This window comes from Phaseolus vulgaris, chromosome 1, assembly GCF_000499845.2.
Source record: "Phaseolus vulgaris cultivar G19833 chromosome 1, P. vulgaris v2.0, whole genome shotgun sequence".
NCBI classification, from domain to species: Eukaryota; Viridiplantae; Streptophyta; class Magnoliopsida; order Fabales; family Fabaceae; genus Phaseolus; species Phaseolus vulgaris.
In genome coordinates this window covers 3,782,527-3,805,473 of record NC_023759.2, presented here as the reverse complement: position 1 = coordinate 3,805,473, position 22,947 = coordinate 3,782,527, and the positions used below count along the sequence as shown (strand labels likewise).

The following is a 22,947-nucleotide window of genomic DNA, read 5'->3' as shown; positions in this document are numbered from 1 at the left end:
CTTCAGTTTATATCAAATACACCATATATATCACATTTCATAAAAAATATATATAAGAAAATACCATATATATATATATAGCATGCCATAAATAATATCATGGAAAGTGGCCTAGTTTTTATTGCCATCTTTCTGTTCTGTAGATTTAACAAGCACTATTTTGGATCTAGCTTCTAGGGTTACTCGCTTTAAAGGATTACAATATCAGTTGTTGATGGAAAATAGTGATTGTTAAGATTTTTGTATCAAAAATTGATAATATTTACCTTATCTTTTATGTAATTTAGAGTAAGAAAATTCTTTTCTAAGGGAAAAAAGGGTAAAGACAATAGCATTTTTATCCACGGTCAATTTTGCGTTATAGTTTCTTTTTGAGTTAAAATCTGCATAATAGCTTGATATCACGTGTATAATTTTCAAACGTATTATCTATAAATCCCTATTAAAGTATTTTATTATGTATAAATCCATTCCAGGTTTTGTTTCTTAGATTTTCGTAATAAGTTGCTGAAAAAATTGTAGTAAGTTTTTTTACATGATTTAGAATTGGTAGTTCTCAGCTTGAAACTTTGTATTACGAAATGGACTTTAAGTCTAACTCAACCCCGTGAAACCGACTTATGGGGTGAGGTTTGCACCCACTTATATACAATGAAAGGCCCGATAGCGGGTGGCACGATAGACCCAACACAAACACTCGCTAGGATAGGCTCGAAATGGCTCTGATACCATATTACAGTAAATGAAGATGAATATTCCTTGTGTCTAATGTGATGCTTTAATGTAGCGTACGTAATCGCACGTAATCGTAATAAAGAAAGAGAGGTTTTGATGAACCCTAATTGTAGAGAAAAATAAATATAAAAGAAACTTTTATTCACTTGTATATTAGAGAGTAAAATACATGGTGTATATATAAGAAAAAGATTAAGACCTAGATGAAACAGAAAAGGAAAGTTGGGTCAAACAAACAAATCCCAATAATTTAAAATAGAAAATTAAATATATTAACACTTTCATGTATCTAAAAATATATTTAATTTTGTGATCACATATAACTGAACTTAATAAACTCACTTTTTTAATAACATATGCAGCAGGTATGTTAGCTTTGCACCAATAATTTAAGAACCTGTATTGACTGCAGCAGGAGCATTCTTGTGTGGTCAAGGGAAGTAGTACGTACCTATAATAATGGTTAGAGGGGTGGAGGCTTAAGGTTGTTTGTAATGTATTTCTTCCACAAGCATAATCCGATACATGATGAGGACTTCCTGATGTATTTATTGATAAAAAAAATATTCCTATATTGACATAAATAAACAAAGTGCAAACTTTCGAAAGGATTCAGTCACAAGTTAAAATAGAAAAAGCTGGTATTAAAATACTGATAATTAATTCTTGCCAAAAAAACAATTCCAAATTTGCCAAAAAAACAATTCCAAATTCACCACTGATCCTTGAAGAGTACTTCATTTTCTTGATTTCAGATTCCCCGAATTATCCATGTACATTATTGTTATATATTATACAAACATATTTATTTCATGTGTGTATTTAATATACATAACAATATCATTTGTTACATTTATTAATTATATAATTAATATTATGTCATAATATTAACTAATAGGGTGTAGAGTCACTCTAGCTTGAAATCTTTGTTATGCTTGAGTTAGGAGTGAGTTCGGTAAGTCTCCTCTCTCTCGTGTGTCACATTTCAAACAGTTCAAAATTCTTGATGTGATCACTTTAGTTAATTTTATTTTAGGTAATGTTTGGATTGCGTTGATAAACGAGATTTGGATACTTATGAATAATTGTTTATTCAACGGATGAGTGGTAGACTATTCTAAAGTGTTCTCCTTGGCACAGGTTAACTCTTTCTCCGATTGGTGCTTAAAATCCCTAGTATGTATGTACTCAATTAATAGTTGATGTTAACGTCTTTGGATTTTAAGTCGTTTTTTAGTTAGTTGTGACAGGGTAGACAGTTGAGATTTTCTTGAAGTATATGTCTTTTTTGTTCTATAAGAAGATTGGACCACCTTAAAATGGACTATATTTATTATATCTTTTCTTGTTGATTAAAAAATAATAATATTTAATATTGAATTTGTGTATCAAAAGTTTGAGATTAATACTGTTGCACTAAAGATATAAAGAAGTTTTAGAGAGATGACCTAATAATTTCAATGCTTCACGACAAAATGCTTGAAAGATTCATTCATATATAATCCTATGCAAAAACATCTTGAAGTTATAACCAGAATTTAAATCCTCTTCTAAAGCTGAATATTTTTGTTTTTTTTTTATCAGCAATAAAAAATCAATAAATGAGAACCACTTCAGGAGTGGTCCAACCCTTTTACAAACACACATACAAATTAACTCCTAACTCGACACCCAAAACCACCGGTCAAAAGACCAACCAAACCAAGCGCTAACTAACTTTACCGAATCAGCCGTATACAAGCCAAAGGATCCAGAACCCAACAGGGATAGGAAAAATAAACTTCGCGGAACTTTGCAGCAATCCAAGACCACACCTTTACTTGTGCTGAGGCAAAAAGTTCTAACACATCTTCTTCCCACCAATGCTGCTTGTGAAATCCATTGGTTATTGTTGATTTAAATCAAAGAAATGGAATCTTATTAATTATCCAACTAAGATTTTAAAATTGAATAAAAATAAATTGACTTATCTAAACGAAATATGTTAAAAACTAATTCAAATTTGAAAATTTCTCAGCACAATCTAAATGTTCTAAACATATATAATTAGAGTGGTCTAATTAGAGAGAAAGTTGAACCTCAAATTATCATTTTATACTTCACGAGTTCCTTCTTCTACACAATTAGTAGACACTCGCTCCTGGCCTTTGCATTTCCAAGTTAAATATGATAAATATATAAGCTTCAAGTTGAGAAGGGTTTTAACAAAAACTATTCAATTCAGATAGCTATCTAATGCAACAGTTCTGCAAAAGCATATAGAAGTACCCAAATCACATAACAAATTTGATAAGCTATAGTGTCTCGTTGTAAAATTTATAGTGGTTTTATTAAGTACAAGCCATTTCATCCCATATTTCACGGGGGAAAAATACCTCCCAATTTGATTTAGAGAGAGAAACTATGAGAGGGCATATACTTGAAATTTTAATTGAAGAAAAGTCAAACTGAAAAATATATAACTTTTCTTTTTCTTCATGGAAATGGGTAAATGAAAATATTTGAAAAATGAAGAGCATAATATTTAAAAGCGCGAAAAACAATTTATCCGTTAAAACTTTCCTCGTAGTTGTGAAGAGATGGGTGAAAAGAGTATAATTATATATAATTATTTTTATTTAATTATCTTTTTCGTTCTTATATTTAAAGTTAATATTTTTTTATCAATTTGATTTTGGTTTTTTTTATTAAATTTTCATTAACAACATTAATGGTTAATCTTTGAATTGATTGTTCGGGCAGTTTTTTCCATTTTCATTGTTCCAAATTTAAATTACAAATTTATGAAATCTTGGGACCCAAATCTCACCCAACCTTGACCAAGCACCCAAATTACAAATTTAGATCAAACTCTGTTTTTAAAGATGGTGGAAGAAAAAAAGGTAGCAATTAGGTGGCAAGGAGCAAGGAAGATGAGTCCTGTGGCTAAGACATTGAGATTTGCAGTTGTGGATGAAGAAGGGAGTAGCTACAGGAGGAATGCCAAAGAAATGAGAAAGTTTTTCAGTTCCAGAAGAATGGGTGATCGATTACATCATCGACTCCACCTATGGACAATGCCAGGTTGTATGTCACGTTTTATACCACATAATCTTTAATTAACATAAAGACTTTTTTTAAAAAAATTGAAACCAAATTGATTTTGTTTTTAAAAACCACTATAATATATTGAATATTAACCTAAATATAGAAAAAAAATATTAGATCTATTTTTTTATTAAAATTAATAAATTATATATAAAAATTATATTTTAATATATCTATATATTTATTATTAATTTTTAATATTTATTTTTATATTATAATAAAATGAAAAATAAAAATTTAGTTTTAATTGGGTCATACACCTTTGGACCACTGCAAAATTATCAAAATATTCTCTTTAATTTTTAAATAGAAGTGGGAAATATAGGTTATAATATATTTTATAATATATTTTTTGAATTTGAATTTTTGAAAAAAAATTTAGATTAGACTGGACTTTGCATTCATTACTTAAAAACTCAATAAATAAAAATTAATTTTGAACACAAAAGATAATTAGTTGTTATATTAATTAGATTAAAATTGTAGAAACTAAAAAAAATTACTGGTATCAATAGAAACTAATTTAGATATTAATAATGTTTTTAGTTTCTATAGTAGTATTAATTTAGTTAATATAACAATTAATTATTTTTTATTTTTAAAATTGATTTTTATTTAATAATTTTTTTTAATGATTTAATACTAATGTGTAAAAGAATGAGAAACTAAGACAAAACTTTATATTTATAATATAAACATACGTTCTTACAAAAGATCAATTTTAAATTTGTATAGATGTTTGAAATCCTTTTTAAAACTCTCAAATAAATTTTCATAAGTTTTATTCTTTTAATTTGTTCGTAAACTAATTTTAACTTCCAAATAAATTCATTTTATTCTATTTTTATTCTGGGAAGAAAACTTGTTGAGAAATTAAATGATTTTAATTTCTATCTTGAGAAAGATAAGCGCAATTTCTATGTAATTAAAATAAAGACGCATACGTTGTACTTTTTGTGCACGTTTTCATATTTCTAGTTGTTGTAAGGCTATTTAATAGTTAACCTTTTCATTCAATAAAATCATCTTCTTCATGGAGACTATATTAAAGAAAGATACTGCTAAGGACATCTGGGACTCAATGAAGCAAAAGCATCCAAAGACGGATTTTGAAATTCTTCAATTGAAAGTTGGAGAATCAATGAATGAATATTTTGCTCGAATCCACACCATAGCTAACAAGATGCGGATTCATGGTGAAACTATGTCAGATGTTACTATTATTGAGAAGATATTGCAATCAATGACTCCACAATTCAACTATGTTTTCCTCTATGGAGGAGTCAAATGACGTTGATACATCTATTGACCAACTACAAAGTAGATGTTAAGTTTTGACAAATCCATTGTGAAGTGTTACCATTGTCATAAACTTGGACATTTTCAATATGAATGTCCAAGCAAGGAGAATACAACAAATTTTGATGGCACGACTAGAGGACACACAAGCGCAGAAGGGAAGATGCATGGTTCTTGGACTCAGACAGACAGTCACATGTCTGGCAAAAAGGAATGATTGTGAAGGGAAAAGGTTATGTGAGATTTCAATTAAATGGAATCTCTCATATTAGTACTTGAAGTCTATGTACATGAGCTATAGCAATAGACTAAAGCTAAGGAATAGGTCATACTTTAATATTAGGATTATTAACTAACTATATAAAACAGAATAACAAATATCTTTAACATCCTCCCTTAAACTGAATGTTTCTAGCAATCCGTTTACTTTTGGTGATGAACATACTCCTAGCAGGTTGCACAACTTCACAAAAACATAAAGGTTTAAAGGTTTTGTCATCACATCTGCAATTTGTTCGTGAGTGTTGCAGTGAATCAATGTCAGATGTGATGACAAAGCCTTTAAAACTTGATGTTTTTGTGAAGCTGAAGTAAACTTATTGCTAGAAACATTAGTCTAAGGAAAGATGTTAAAGATATTTGTTATTTTATTTTATATAGTTAGTTAATAATTGTAATATTAAGGGATGACCTCTTCCTTTGCTCTAGTCGGTTGCAACTTTGCACTTTTTTTTGCATGTTTTGGTATTTCTAGTTATTGTAAGGCTATTTAATAGCTAATTAAATAAAATCATCCTCTTCATTCTCTCTAGTTTTACCTTAAAACAGTCTCCCTTTACACCACTATCATTTGACATGATCTTATATATTTTTAATTATTTGTTTAATTTCACAAAAAAATAAATACTGACTTGAAGAAATTGTTTGTAATCATTTTCTTTATTAACAAGTTCTTGATTTTTTTTCTCATTTATCTTTTCATTTTTTTCTTTTAAATGATACTCCCAAAATTCATTCTATTTTTCTCTTTCCTATTCTCATTCACAATATTTTCACCTATTTCTTTGCATCCTATTAAAACATGTACTCAAACTTAAAGTACAAGCCCTACCTGAAGGTTACAAGTCACATCTAAGGAAAGTATTAGAAACCAATTGTAACACTTTAATATATTAAAAAAATATTTATAAGTCCAATGCATTTTTTTTATAAACATGCAGCATTCAATTTTATTTTTCTTTCTAATAACTTACTTTAGGTAATTGCACTGCCATTAGTTGTTTAAGCATTATTTATCAATACACTCTAGAATGCAATAAAATGATAAGCTCATTATGGCCCATGTTTTGTAATTATCTATATTTTGAATAAATTGGGAATTTCATATGGATCGATTTTACTTCATGTCCCTTTATTAAGTAATGTTATAAAATTAATAAATTTACTACATATATTCATTTAACATTAAATAGTACTATAAAATTATTTTAATCTGTAAATAAATAGTATATATTCTCTTGCAATAATTCCAAAGAAAGACAGATTTCAAAGAACATGGGGTATGAAGCAACAGATATGGAAGAAACGTGAAAAGTGACATTTGATAGATGAAAATGAAGAAAAGTAGGTCACTGAGTGAGAATAATTGCATGAAAAGTAAGTTTTTATGTCAACAAGTTCCAGAGCCAAAAGCCCCGTGACAAAAGAGATAATCTGAGGCACAATTTCATTTATTTGCATATATAGATGTTGTTTTTGCTGGAGAACACTGCAACATTCTATAGACTCGGATTACTATAATTCATCTATTTTGTAGTCATTTTTCATTTTTCATTTTGGTAGATATTTCTTTTCTTTTTCTCAAAAGTGTTTAGACAATTCTGGCTTTCTGCTTTGGACTGAAATCAAGTGTATGGTTGTATTGGATATTGTCTCAAGCTCTGTTCTGCACCACAAAAATAAATAAATATCTTGGATTTGTATTTTATTAAGAAATGTAGTACAAACATAACTTTCTGTGGTTTTGCATGAATGGAAGTTTTACAATATATAACACCCATTTTTGTATATCATTTTGTATGACATTACCATATCTTCTCCAAATGTTGTCAGCATTGTGAGCATCAAGATAAATTGGCATTGAATCTAATTGACAGAGTGAATTGTTCTATCATGTAATTGAGTTCTATCAGTTACATCTGAATAAAAAAGGAATTTAAAAAAGAAATGAAAAATAGGATACAAAATTAACAAAAGGTAATGCTGAAATAGTCCCTGCAGCTGACTGACTAATGTGATCAGATGCCTCACCCAAACCTTGAATGGTACAATTCTTCTACAACCCTTCTCTTTACTTCTCTAACTTTTTTCTCCATTTTTTCAACCCTTCAACTCAACCCTTTTTTTTTCCTTTTTTGGCTTGGCCATTGCCATTACTTCTTCCCATTTACAGACAGATACAAGAATGACTACAATGTCTATGTGTTCATGGTGGATTTTTACTGTCAGAAACTTGTATACCTCCCTGGTTCAGTACAACACTACACGAATCAGGCCCGGCTGCGGTTCGGTGAAATCAAGGCCTTCTTCGAGTAGATATCGCTGTACGGCTATCGGAAGTCTTGCCGGAGTGCGCGAGCCCCGGGTGTGGTGGCCAGTGCCAACACAGATGTAAACCTGAAGACGCTGCTCGGCAGCTCTGGCCGTGCTTCTAAGCACACTCAGTTCGTGTTTCAGCACGTGAATGGCTTCACTTACATGCAGACCATGTAAATCTATCATTCTCTGGTGCCCCCTCCCATTAACTTGCATCTCTGGAGCAACAGGATTCCTGAAAAATCAATGTTCACTACATCACAATTTTCCAGCAGAATGCAGCACCTAGATTTTTATTTCTCTCTACTTTAGGAAGCATTCAACTGTTTGGCAGCCTCTATTGGTGAGTGTTTGAGAAGGAAAGGCTGCAGCAGTTTAGAAAGTAGATTTTTTCATAGAAATAGTAGTACTCTCATTTGAACCTCACTTGTACATTTTTTTCTCTGCAAGCAATTGGATTGAATAACAACTGGAGATCACTTATGTTAAACCACTCAAATTTTTTCATACTTCTCATAATAACCAATGAGACCATCATTCTTTTCAATGGCCATAGTCCCAACAATGTCTCTCTGTGTGTTACTGTGACTACCATACAGATTCTGTTTTTTAAGCGATTGTTGCATGGATGGAAAGAATGATAGAATTGGAAAACAAACCTCTGACGGTAAATAGATTCTTGAGCTTTTCCATGTGCGGCTTTCATATGCATGTTGTGCAGTTGCCCTTTAACACTAAGCTCCTTTGCAAGGGCCTTGTTGCCAACAAGGTAGGCTTGTCGTGCCTGTTTTTTATATTTTGAAGAATTAAACTCAATATACAAAAATTAAGATGGGTGGATTCATGTTACACCTCTTCCCGAGCTAGTGGGATAGATTGCAATTGTTGAAACTTGACTTGCCAAAATGTTAGCCGGACAAATTTCATGACAATAAAACAAATAAGAAAAAAATTATATGTTCTGGAAAGATTTTGCCAGTTACACAGCAAATGTTCCTTTATTGGTGCATACTCAATTTGGTATCATCCTAACAGCTCCACTGTTAAATTTACCCAAACTACTACCCATATCCAACTTCATTGTCCAAAGTTATACTAAAAAACAAAGGAAATAACATAAATTATGGACTAACTACTAAAAAGAATATGGAAGACTTGAAGTGTGGTAAAGCATATGGATACAAGCCAGCCAAGAAGTAGGTAGGTTGTAGCCAAATCATTATATTGTACTCTCATTCATATTCCCATTAACTCCTCCATCACCATATGAAACAAAGACCCACCTGCTCAAAATAAGCATTACGCAAGCGTGCATGATCACGAGCCTCCTCCCGCAGATCAGAATACATATTTGCTGCCATTCAAAATTGTTAAAGGAAACATGGTATAGAAAGAAGTCGTCTCACAGTTGAAGCATATAAACATAAATATTTACCAACTGCGTCACCGGTTTCAAGCCAAACAGGAGCTGCCCGAGCAGAACTATAGTTCTGTAATCTATCCCCAAGGTTGGATCTCCCCTGTCCACCATTGTAGGCACTAGCAAGAACATTTAAACTTCTACTAGAGCCAGTGGAAGCATCACCAGAACCATTTTTATCATACTTCCACATACCAGAATCCTGAGAAGCCAATTTCCTGACAGTTGAAGCAAAGTCAACAGCCCCTCTAGATGGAATAGAAGAGCTAGTTTTGAACATTAGCATGTCTTTATCAGATGATAAGTAAGGATTGCCATTTTGAACACTATCTGCGGCATATTTTGCAGTACTCTGGCCATTTGATGGAGTAAGAGCTGGAAATTCCATTGCACTCAGATTGGGAGCTGACAGAGTCTTAGGACTCAGATTCTGATTGAAGCTACTACCATCAACTTGAATCTACAAAATTGGAGGGGATGTTTAGTAAATCTAATCAATGTAAAATCCTAGGTTACGAAGAATGTCAGAGAAATAAACTATTCATGAGAGATGACAATGACAACCACAAAATAAAAAATACCAAGAGATAGTTGTATAACTATATCATATACCAACAATATAAATATATATATATATATACACACACACACACACACCCCAACAATATATATATTTCAAAAAAACTTAGAAATAAAATTTTAATTGTCACTTGTTCACATGAAGCATAAGCTATAAAAATAGGGAAATATTGACTAGAAACTGGGAGATGGATTGCCTTAGAGTTGCCACACAACTTAATGGAACACCAGCTCTTCCCTGCCAAAACAAGGCACACATATTTCTCTATATCTTTAGCTTCCATCCCTTCAGATTTAATATAGTATAGTACCAAATCATGTTTAGGATACAGTTATAACACATATATGCATGCACTTTTACCAGTAGTAATATGAAAAGAGGCTTTATAATGAGCCATAATTTAACCATAAATCAGCTATCACATGAAGAACCAACCTCTAACTGAGTGAGCATCTCAATGGTCAGATGTAAATCACATCCATTGGCAAAGAAAACTTCAGCGAGGCTTTCTGAAGCAAACCCAGGAAAAAGAGAAGCTAAAAATTCCAAAGGGTTCAAATCAGTATCATTCACAAGGGAATTCCCAGCAAAAACATCATTTAAGAATCCATGTCCAGAGTTGTCATCATAAACAAGTGCCTCTTGACCATTGCTAACATGCAAATCCGTGTTCCCATTTTGCCTATCCCAAGGCTTTGCTGATGTGTTCAAAATGCTTGGTGAAGATGATTCCTCCCTGTAGGTTGAATTGGAAAACCTTAATTTATCAGCAAAAGTATTGCCATTAAGGTGCTGTTGAGACAATTCCTGCAGCTCATTTAACTTATATCTACTTCCCTTAGAAGAAGGAAACATTGAGGATTCATTATCATTATTTATAGATAAGCCTTCTAAAGAGAGGTTGTTAACACCTTGGGATTCATCTTCTCCCATGACCTTGAAGTCAGGAGTGATATCATCAGGAAGCTGACAACGCCAGTATTGGTGAGCCTCATCATCAGAATTGTTCGAAATGGATGATTCTGAACGATCTAGAACTGCTTTACCAAGAGATCCAGCGGCAGTAGTAAACCTCGCTGTTGCATCCACTGAGCTAGCGCTTCCAGATGGAGATGATCTCAAGGAAAAAGGAACAAACTCTGCTGCATTTGGATTCAAATAGGTTGCTTTGTTTGGGGTGCTCAATTTAGCGTCTGTTTGGGATACTTTCTTGGATAAGCTCATTATTGACAAGAATGTGATAAAAATGACTAAAACATAGATGGACCTTAAAAACTGTAACAGAAATATTCCAGAAGGCTTCAACCAAACCCTGCAAAAATAATTCAACTAGGTCATCTACAAAGTTCATCAACCAGACTGTCAAAAAACAATTGTCATGCATCATGTACTAGACAAGTGATTCCACAGTACCAATATCACATGATGCATAATGAGCAACTCAATAATGAATTCCAGTTAAATAAGTTGATTATCACTGCAATCAACAATAGAATGACCATTTACAAAACTGAAACTTGAAAGTGAATCACACAAGCCCAATTGAACAACAGAATGACTAGTATGAATTACAAACACAACTTTTAGCTAATCATATTGCTTACCAAAAATGCATTGATGAACACCTAGCAATCTCACACCAAGTAAGAAACAGCTGGATAAAAGTAAAAACCCTAATTTTTGTTCTGGAGCAAATAATTAACAGTGAATAAGATTAAGTAAACAATTGAAAGAATTATTCAATTAGTAAAACCCAATAAAACTTCCAAAAATCTCAAACCTTATCACAGGAACAACAAACAAAAAAGAAAACCGCGACAGATTAAAACCAGTTGAAGGCAAAAAAAAAGTCAAAGCACGAGCACAACAATAACACAACCTTCCATTATGAAAGCCAAAACCTTTAGGAGATCTCAAGCAATTCAACACCATAATAATCAAAAGATAAACCAAAACAAAAAACCCCAATAAGTCCAATTAATCAAACATAACAAAAGCAGGTAATTACCGATAAAACACACAATTTAAAGAGATGGGTAAGTGAAAGATCTGAAATTTAAGGTAAGCCTGAGATAAAAATTATACCTTTGCGAATCAAATCAAAGGGATCCATTAGCGGAGATTGCATGAGATCAGAGGGGCAAGAGAGGAAGAAATGAAAGTGAAGCAAAGTTTAAATTTTTCTTTCTGGGAATTGGAGCTTCTAACTATCTCTCTCTAATATTGTTATCTCACTTATCAGTTTTTCTTATTTTTCCCTTCTGTTCTTTCTTTCTTTCTTTCTTTTTTCTCTTCTTTCTCTCTTCACTTTCTCTCTCTTGTTCAGTTCTTTTTTGTGTTGAAACCCTCTTAGGCTTGGCTAATACCAGCACCACCACCACAAAAATACTAATGAAGAAACCCAACCTTTCGCCGCTCGATTTGACCCCTCTCTCTCTCTCTCTTCTCTCTCACATCCTCTTAACTCTTCACTGTTTATATACTAATTTTTTTATAATTAATTAGAATCCATGATCGGGATTTGGGAAGGAAAAAGGGTGGCGCAACCCTCTTCTCTCTTATTTCAGTGCATTAAATATTTTATTAAATAAATTCATCACTCTTATAAGAAAATTATGCCAATCAATACTATTGTTTATAGAATTGCTAAAAGTTAAAAGCTTAATCTAACGTGTATTATTAGAACATGATAATAAAATATAGTAGTAATCAATAGTCTTGTTTAAAGAATTGCTAAAATAAAAGGTTTAATACATGACATTTATTAGTATCTTATAAAGGAATGTATGTTATTTTTATAAATACTAGTACATTATTATCCACAATGTAGATAATGTTATATTCGTATTTAATCACATTTCATTATATAAACTTTCTTTTTTCTTAGACTTTTATATACAAATAAAAGGAATATAATAAATTTCTTACTTTTTGTAAAATATTTTCTAGTAAGGGTATAATTGGGAAATATAAAAAAAAAAAACTACAAGAGATTTAATAAACAAATGTGCAAATAAATTATCTTCTTGTATTTAGATGTTTCTAACATAAACTTTTTAACAAGAAAATTGTTAGAATTTGTATTGTACAAAAGCATTATTCAAGAATGATAATAACTCTGCATAAAATAAATATGTATCCTAATTTAACTTACAAGAATTATAAATAAAAAGAAACTTAACTATTTAAATATCATTTTACATCGTTCTAAAATACTTATTTTGTGTTTTCTTTAAATTTTTAAAATAATTGTGCATTCTTTTATAGATTCAGGTCTACCTTAAAAATTATAATGGAGACTAGAATATTTTTGTTCGATTAAGAATTGTTGTTTTTAGTAAATGGGTAGTTGTATTATCAAGGACTAGTAAATACTTGGATAGTTAACTAACTCCTTAATTAAAACTTACATAAAAGTAAATATAACATTATTATACACAAATTAAACACAAGTTTACAGGGATTGGGTTGATTAGCAACCAAGTACATTGATAGTAAAATTCATATATGATATATGATAGTTGGAATTGAATTGGTTTTAATACTAATATGCACCATTTGTTCATACATATAATTATATATTTAGTATACTGGTAGGGCTGGACGACCGAGCCTATCATTCAATACTGGTTGTTATGCCGACTAATATCACAAAGATCATTATGCTTAAGCAAGAATAGTAAAACTAATTAACAATGAGTGTTTCTTCCTGCACCCCTATATTCTTCAAAAATATCGAAATTACCCTTCATAGTTTTAGGTGTTTTCGGAATAGTGGTTCCGTAAGTAAATGATATTTTCGAAATAGAAAATCTGAAAGACAAAAATCATTCTAGAATATCTTTTCCATAACATTTTTTTTTATTTCTAGATTTATAAATCTGGAATTTATGAAACATGTTTTGGAAAAAAACGTTATGGAAATATTTCAGAAAAAACAATCCATAAATTATTTTTTAAAGGGGTAAAACAGTCTTTTCTGAAAGTGAGCGGGTGCAAGAAGAAATTTGTAGAGGTGCAGGAAGAAGTTGTCATCAACAATTAAGAGTTAAATGCACTTCTAACACATGACCCAACTTCATAATCTGATCCACTAAGAAAATATCCATAATAACCATATATATAGGCATAAAATCCAAGAACCAGGTACGTCATATACCGTGCTCAGGATACCGAGTGCCGAATACTGAATTATGACTTGAGCATTGGAGTGTCTTTTGTAGGTATCATCCAAGTCTAGACTTTATGGAGATCGAGAGGTAGAGTGAGAGGAGGAGAGTAAGGAGCTTGCTTGAAGAGAAATAAAAGTGCAGACCGACCGATCGAGGAGGAAGAAAAGTACTTTTTGAATTGAGTATTTTTTATTTTATTTTTTACAATTTAGGATCTTGAATTAAAAAAAATGGAATGTTGAAAGGGGAATTAGGTTCTCATCTTCATTACTTATAAACAAAATGATATGTGAGAATGTTATATTGAGAAGACTCTTTCACTCAATAATCAACCAAAAAAGTCTTTAATTTCATTTTCTTGCGAGTAGTACATTAATAATGTAACCAAACTCACTCACTTTCACTTATTTTCCTACAATTCTCAATCCCTTAATTTTCAGTTTTTTCCCTTCGATTTCTCATTGCTCATCACATTGGATACAAAGTTAGTTTAATTACTTTTACAATAATGATATATTTATAACAATTAATAATGCTGATTGGTTTTCATAATTATTTTTTGTGTACATACTTACTCACTCATTTTCCTTAACAACTTTTTAGTTTTATGATCTACAACAATTACTCATAATCAGTAATTATGATAAAAAAAAAGAAATCTTTTTATTGTATAATTGTAATAATTAATAAAATGATAGATTATTTTTATAATTATTTTTAAACGTATTTTGTTAAAATTTTATTCATTAAATTTTGATAATTATTTTTTACTATAAGAATAATTATATAAAATATTTTAATTATATTTACTATTTTGTACACAACGTCTATATTTCTACCGATTGAGATATTAAACTCTTTTCCATAAACACTATTTTAAATATCAAATAAATATTTTTTTAATTAGTTGTGTAAATTTTACACTAAAAATGCATTTATGTTAAGTTAGTATTTTTTTTTAATATTTACTTTTAATATTTATGACGTGAACATTTCTTTCAATATTTATTTTCCTTCATCGAAGGCATGAAGTGTGGCCATGGTTTGTGGCATTGAATGGAATCAATGGTTGGTACTTATTTTTTATTACTTTGGATGATGAGACAAACTACACTTTTCAGTTTTGGTTCTGAAGTTCTCATATTGTGTACTTGTTCACGTGTTACTGTTTCAGCTTAATATTAATCTTTTATTAGAAAGGTTTAACACAATTAATAAATAATAAATAAGGAAATGACATATGAAATTAATGAAAAAGAAAAATAATCCTTTTCCAATTAATGAAAAAGAGTTACACGGAGTGTTCATGGAGTGGTATAAAATTAGATTTTCTTAAGCTGGATAAAAGTATCAATTTATTCTAAAATAACCTAATTGAAAAGAATTCAGATAAGATAAAGAGGCAAGACACCAATCAAAGAAAGAGAAGCAAACAGTGAAAACCTTAGAATTAATCAAAGACCCTTCAATCGGGTCAAAGAAAAGATTTCAGAATGATCCATCACACCGCCTTTGAAGATGACCTTATTCTTATGAAATCAAATCTCTCTAACCACCAAGATTCACACACTTCCCAGGACAAAGTTGATAGACTTAGGTGCATTACAAAACTGAATGAAATATGCAAAATGGATCAATGGGAGCAATCGACGACACTCCTAACCACGAGAAACACAGAATCCACATTAACCAAACAATTCTACAGTAAAAAAACAGATGGTTAGTAGACTCCTCTTTTAAACGACATAAACAACAAATAATACTTTCAACCACCACCTCGTATCGTGCCAAATTAACTTTAGTGGCAATCTTGTTTTTCAAGCTTATTATTGATAATAATGAAGCACTCCAGCCAAATTGCTCTATCTAAATAACCTTAGGAAAAAATAAAGTTGCACTATTACATAATTTCATAACCATAAGCAAGTTGTAGATGATTGAAACATGCTAGAAAATCAGTTGAGATTGTGCATACCATACAAATTTTCAAGCATGTTTTGAACATCTAACTGAACCGATAAATCTTCTAGTTACGTTCTATTATTAAGTTTTGTGAGATATTTTGTTATTAAAATTAATTTTAAAAACCAATTTGACAGTATAGTATGAATTAATTTGCTATTAAATAAAAACATTAGAGACTTGATTGATTCCTTTTTACACATTCAAAGATCAAATAAGATATTTTATATTTTTAAGAATTAAATTCAGAACCACTAATATATTAAATACATGTTATTTGTCTCATGTCACAGATAAGATTTTAATAAGAATGAGTTATGAATTAAACTCACAGAAGGAATTGTTCAAATCCAAAATCAAATCTTCCCTTTTTTTCGTATATTATTCAACTTTTTCATTTATATATACTCAATGTAGAACTTATAGTTACACTCCCATTCCTAGTAGTATAAAACAAACATTTAAAAAAGAAATTATTCAGTTTTATAATCTTATAGTGTTTGAGTATAATTGTTTTATGAATGCAGTGTCTATGAAATTAAGAATTCATGTTTATTTTTTATTGTAAAAAAGCTCTTGTAATTTTTAATAAGAATTAAACATTTTAAGAGTACTCAACTCATTCCTTAAATGAAGGTTCAAGTCAGGTATATTTTGTTTTTAATATTTTTTTCTTATGTTTTTGGGAAATTAATTCTGACTTTCAACCAGACATAGAGTTGACGAGTGAGAGAGGGAGCATTGGCCACGACAATATAATAAAATATTTTAATTAAATTGATCGACACGTTATTTTGCATCACAACTCATAAGACGTTGACTGCTTTGTCACTCCAACTGCTACTTTGACAATTACATGGCAAAGAAGATAATTTTAGACATAAACAATATTATTATTAAATGATTTATGTTAATTTTTCATTTTATTTATAAAGTCAATGTTTTTAGGTTGTGTAAATATATATGTTTTTAGGCCGTTTCTTCTTGCACCCCACGTTTTTCTTATTGCACCCCACACTCTTATGCAAAGACTAAATATTCCTTATTAATTTTTAAAATTCCAAGAATATCCCTAACTTAAAGAACCCTAAAGAAGACCGTGAGTGGTGTTCTTGCGCAGCGTGAATCCCTACCACCAGCGTGTTCTTCATCTTCCACCAACGGCACCTTCTAACCATTCTCCTCTCAATTTCACACATTTTTTCTTGGTAATTTAAAGTGCTTTTGGCAAAGGTAAGTAAATTTTTTTGTTTTCGAATTTAGACATTCGTTTTTTGTATGATTTTTATTCTTTAAAGTATGGTTGTGTTTTTAGTTAGTTTCTCACTTTTAATTTATTTCATACGAGGTTTTATGAAGGATTTTTTATTATTATATGTTCATTTCATTACCATTTTATTAGTTATTTAATTTTTTCATTTAAATATATTTAACTATTTTTTCTTATTTTATATGAAACAAAAGAACAAAATTATTTACCGATATTACATGAGAAAAACTTAATTTGTTTTGTTACATTGTGGAAGAAAATACTTTTTATTTAGATGGAAATAAAAAGTTTATAACAGACTAATGGAAACAGTTTTATAAAACAAAAATATTTATATAGTTTTATTTTAAAATAAAAAACAGGGTCCAAATGATATCTAGTCTAAAATTGAAAAAAAAAATTGCACCTCTTCTATGTGACGCCTTCCTCTCTATCTCTTTTTTTTTGTCATTCTTCTTCTTACGTAACACTTAAAAAAAAAAAACAAATTAGACATTATACTTATAATCTCAATAAAAAGTTGTTTGGACAAAATTTTATAATAATTTAAAATATTAACTTAAATATATATATTATATATGTATAAATATATGAATATCTAAAAAAAAATTAATTTTTTTATTCTTTTTAGATGTCATTCATGTACTTGTACGTGTATTTATTCGTGTACACAATACATTCATTATATACATGTTCGTGTACACAATACATTCATCATATTTTATAATACAAATGAATAAGACACACAAGGATAAATTATTGAAAATATTTTTTAATATATGAAGATATAAGTAAAAAAACAATTATATTAGTAATTTATAAATAATTCAATTTCTTTTTCAATCAAACATGGATATCCAAAATCAATGTATCAACCTCAATAATCCAATTTTCTTCCAATACCAATATACAACAATTGTGTAGACCACACATAGATCTATAGATCAAGAACATTCAACAACCATATAGACCACACATGATCTCTACATCAAGGATATTCAACAAGAGGAATATCAACTAACGTCCAAGAATTAGAGTACCAAGGTAAGTTCAATACAACCTAGACCATGCATCTACATATGTCATGGTGGGTAAGAAATCCCCCCTCAACTTCTCACCACCCGATATCTTAGTCTATGTGATTTAGATCATTAGTGAAAAAAATGGGAATCTCTGTTATAACATAGATGTCAACACTTAATACACATTCAAACAACGTCTCACACATTATCTCAAATGTATGACCTCAATTTCATACTAATTTCATCATCCTCATTAACTATTTTCATTCAATACATATCATTATGAATTTCACAAATCAATTGAATATATAAACTAATATTCTCTTTACATTTATAAAAGCATTCATACATAATCCAATTCAAAGAGACAAGAAGAAAAGAAAAGAAAAGAAAAAAGTTTTTTTTTACAATGAGTGAGAATATTTTAGCTTGAGCAAAAATTTGGTCAAGAGGGTTGACTTTTAGTGTTGTTTTCTCTTGAGTAACAAGTTTGAGAGAGCTATTTTTGCTTGTGTGAGGATGTTTCACTTGAGTGAAAATATCATAAAATTAACCTCAACAGTAGAATCAAATGCATTTTCAATGATCTTTACAAAAACATTCCCACAATACAACATCTAAACAATTCAAAATGATCAATCCAAAACTATGATTTATTCAAACACTGTTGGAGATCCCACATCGACTAGAGATTAGAGCCTTTCATTGTATATAAGTGGGTGCAAACCTCAACCTCATGATCCGGTTTTATGGGGTTGAGTTAGGCTTAAAGTCCACTTTGTAATATGGTATCAGAGCTCTTCGAATGAAGAGTTCTGCTGCGCTTCTCTCTGATTTTTATTTCCCTCTTTGCTGTTCTTGGTTAATTTTTTTTTTCTGTTCTCTTTCAAAATCTTGATTGGTTTTAAAAATCTTTTAGGCAATGTTTAATGAAAACCCTAGTCTTCATAGTCTTAATAGTAGTCACACTATTACATGCAATTTTTGTGGTAAATATGGTCATACTGAGGCTGTTTGTTTTCGCAAAGTGGGTTTTCCTTATGGTAATGTTAAAACCTCAAAGTTTTCTTTTACTAGAAAAGTCTGCACTTTTTGTAATCGTCTTGGCCACACTGTTGACACCTGTTATAAAAAGCATGGGTTCCCTCCTGGCTACAAATTCACCAATTGGACATCCCAAGCCAATAATATGATTACTACTGACACTTTTTCTGAGCTTTTTCCTAAAGAACAAGATGTAAAGGGAATTCAACTTACATCACAACAGTGTCAATTCCTTACCAACATTTTGCGTCAGCAAAACCTTGAGGATCCTGCCCCTCACACTCAAATTAATCAAGTCGGCACCATCTCTACGGATGAAATCCCCAATACTGAGCATTCTTCAACAGGTAAGTTTCTCTCTTCACTATCTTCTATAAAAGAATCTGTCTTAATTAGTCTTCCAAATGGCCAAACTGTTTATGCCACATATTCTGGTTTAGACTCAATGGGGTGAGGTTTGCACCCACTTATATACTATGAAAGGCTCTAATCTCTAGTCGATGTGGGATCTCCAACACACCCCCCTCACGCCGAGACTACCAACTCGTGCGTGGGACTATATATTATGGGTGGTCCGATAGCGGCCCGATAGCGAGTGGCACGATAGGCCCAACACAAACACTCGCTAGGATAGGCTCGAAATGGCTCTGATACCATATTACGAAGTGGACTTTAAGCCTAACTCAACCCCATAAAACCGGCTCATGAGGTTGAGGTTTGCACCCACTTAGATACAATGAAAGGCTCTAATCTCTAGTCGATGTGGGATCTCCAACACACCCCCTCCCACCGAGACTACCAACTCGTGCGTGGGACTATATATTATGGGTGGTCTGATAGCGGCCCGATAGCGGGTGGCACGATAGGCCCAACACAAACACTCGCTAGGATAGGCTCGAAATGGCTCTGATAACATATTAAGAAGTAGACTTTAAGCCTAACTCAACCCCATAAAACCGGCTCAATGGGGTGAGGTTTGCATTCTTCAATCATTTCAATACAATTTAAATTATTCAAACTCATATATTCATCAAACCATAATCAAAAATCAATTTAACTAGCTTTATGCATAATCTAGCTACTAGATTAACTTCTTATCTAAATCAAATATCCTAAGATTCTATCAAAATCATAAATAGCTTTCCTTATTTGTAACTTTTATTCTAAGGAAATTCCAGCTTAAGCAGTGGAACCACTCCAAAATCTAGAGATCTAGAGAAAGGTATCCAAACATCATCAAATTTTAGTATGAGCTTAACTTAGTTGAGAGGAACATTTTTTTCAACTAAACTCATCCATATTGATGACCAAATCATACGAAAAAGAAGGAGACAATAAATTAAATCTTTAGAGTAAACATGAAATTACTCAGTTTGAAAATCTAATCAAATATGAATGATTCCTGATTCCTCGCCTACTGTAGGGTGTTCTTAGATTTTAAAATAAATGAGATATGGAGGAAGAAAAGTAGAGAGAAGATTGAGAGAAAGAAAAACTAGAGAGAGAGAGAGAGAGAGAGGAAAAAGAACAAAGAAGAAGGAAAAATAGAGATAAAGGGGATGTGTGTCACATTTTACACATCAATTATTTAGAAAGAAAGAAAAATTGTGATAATTTAGAACAATACTTTTATATTGGTTATAAAGTAACAATATTGAAAGAGATATTCAACATTGGTTACTACATAGCTAATGTAAAAATGTATTTAAATTTAATAGAAGCATTTTCTCTTTTATTCTTTTTCTCGCGCATATATTTTCTTCTTTTCCTTCTTTGTCATGATAACTCGTTCTTCCTCCATACTTTGTTATTGATGCATTCCAATGGTTGATGTGCTTCACAAATAGCATGTCTTGTTTCTTATGTCGCTTATTCGTTCTACTCGATAATTTGTCTTTATCATGAACAATATTTTCATAAGATTTGTTACGAATTATAGACATCTTCATCCAATCTCCTTTAGTTTCGTAGTTTTCTTATATGTCAATTGTAACATACTAAAAACTATTAAAATTTAAACTATTAAAATTTATGCACAAACTACATTGTCTTTTTATAATTATATTAAATATATGTAACTATTAGGACAAAATAGTATATATATATATATATATATATATATATATATATAAAAGTATATATAAATAGAGCAAATATCATTAATTTGTGCATATTTTCGTCTAATACTATTGAAAGCCTATGTTTACATGTCAAAATCAAAAAAATAACTAAAAATTAAGATGTGATGACTATTTAATTAAATATGCAATGAAAAATATTAATGCATAAACATCAATTTTAAAAATATTTATTAATAATAAAATTTATTTTAAATATTATAATTTTTTTTAAGTTTTAAAATAATATTTAATTTAATAATTAATTATTTTTTATTTTTAAAATTAGTTTTTATTTAATAAGATAAAATTGAGTTAAAGGAATTTTATGACAAAAATTATAATTAAATATAAATAAATATTGAAATAAAATAATATTATATATAAGTTATTAAAATGGTGTATAGATGCGAGAAGATGTGAACGTATCATAATGTGTAATTTTAATGGCACTAACCAGTTATTGTCCAATTTCTCGTTCATGCAAATTCTTAGGTTAATAAGGTTACTATGTATTTCATAAAAGTTATATTAGAGATTAAAATAATAATCGTGGATTTTTATGTAACTTTCTGGATCAGGTTAAAATTTAATTATATTTTAATTTATTCTTTAACCATTTTTACACTGAAAATTGTTTAGGAAAAGAATTAACTACTGTGGCAGTTTTAGAAACTTGGAGGATCTTGTTTATGTAAGGGTGATTGAATTTGAGAATTTATTATTTACAAATATGAAAAATCAGGAAAAACGAAATAAAAATATATATAATAAAATAAATTCATTTAATATTTTGTCAATAGTTATATTTCATATTTTAATAAGATAAATAATCAAAATTAAAATAAAATAAAATCATTTAAATTTTAATATTTTTAAATTAATTTATTTTTATTTTAGATCTTTTATCTCCTGGATTTTTTTTCTATCCACAACACTTTCTTATTTTTGGGGATTACAATAATAGACTATTTTGGAAACTATGATTCAAAATTGTGGAAACTATGATTCAAAATTGTGGAAACTATGATTCAAAATATATTATAAATCGTTCACATATACCAATTTTAAACTATTCTAGAAATTGATTTGTTATGATAAATATAATTATAAGGTGTTTTAGAATTATGTTTCTATAGTGGTATTAAATTTTTAATAATCTTTTCATAAGAGATAGAAAATTTATGAGTTTGAAAAACACTTTAAAATACAATTTTGTGATTTTATACTTTGGGGAGTGCAGGATGAAATAAACGTGGTGCACGAAGAAAAGGCTGAGCCATGAGACCTTGCCTTTCCAGGGTATGGGCCTAAAATTGAAGGTCCACAGTATTTTAGAAATTGATTTTTTTTTAAATAATAATTCTTTTGAGCTCTCTCAAAAAAATAGAAAACATTAAAAACAAATTAAATTAATCATTTAACAATTATCTTTCAACATTGACTTTAAAGTTACGAAAATATGTAATTTGCTTTTATAAAGTCAGTCTAAGTAAGATACATTCCTTCTCTCTTGCTTTCTTTTAGGTTTCAATTTTTTTTATCTCAATATGTAAGAGATATTTCGATGATGAAATTAGGATATTTATGACTTATAAATATTATTCAACTTAATTTTTAAATATGCTATGACAATCTATTTAT

At 29.9% G+C, this 22,947-nt stretch overlaps 1 protein-coding gene across 1 annotated transcript; it reads right to left on the bottom strand.

Annotated features, from left to right (window-relative positions):
• Nucleotides 1-7,235: 7,235 nt before the first annotated feature.
• On the bottom strand, nt 7,236-12,293 carry LOC137816673 (polyadenylate-binding protein-interacting protein 7-like). Its single transcript, XM_068619922.1, has 6 exons — nt 11,802-12,293; nt 10,152-11,028; nt 9,152-9,596; nt 9,000-9,070; nt 8,376-8,500; nt 7,236-7,951 (listed from the first exon to the last, which is right to left on the bottom strand). The coding sequence occupies exons 2-6, from the start codon at nt 10,938-10,940 to the stop codon at nt 7,651-7,653; spliced, it is 1,731 nt and encodes a 576-aa protein (XP_068476023.1). The 5' UTR covers nt 10,941-11,028; nt 11,802-12,293; the 3' UTR covers nt 7,236-7,650.
• Between the last annotated feature and the right edge of the window lie 10,654 nt (nt 12,294-22,947).

Coding starts and splice junctions, on each gene's coding strand:
- LOC137816673 (XM_068619922.1), bottom strand. CDS start 10,940: ATGAGCTTATCCAAGAAAGTATCCCAAACAGACGCTAAATTGAGCACC. Junction 8,501..8,999: donor GTAATGCTTATTTTGAGCAG/GTGGGTCTTTGT, acceptor TATAAAAAACAG/GCACGACAAGCCTACCTTGT. Junction 7,952..8,375: donor GAATCTATTTACCGTCAGAG/GTTTGTTTTCCA, acceptor TTGATTTTTCAG/GAATCCTGTTGCTCCAGAGA.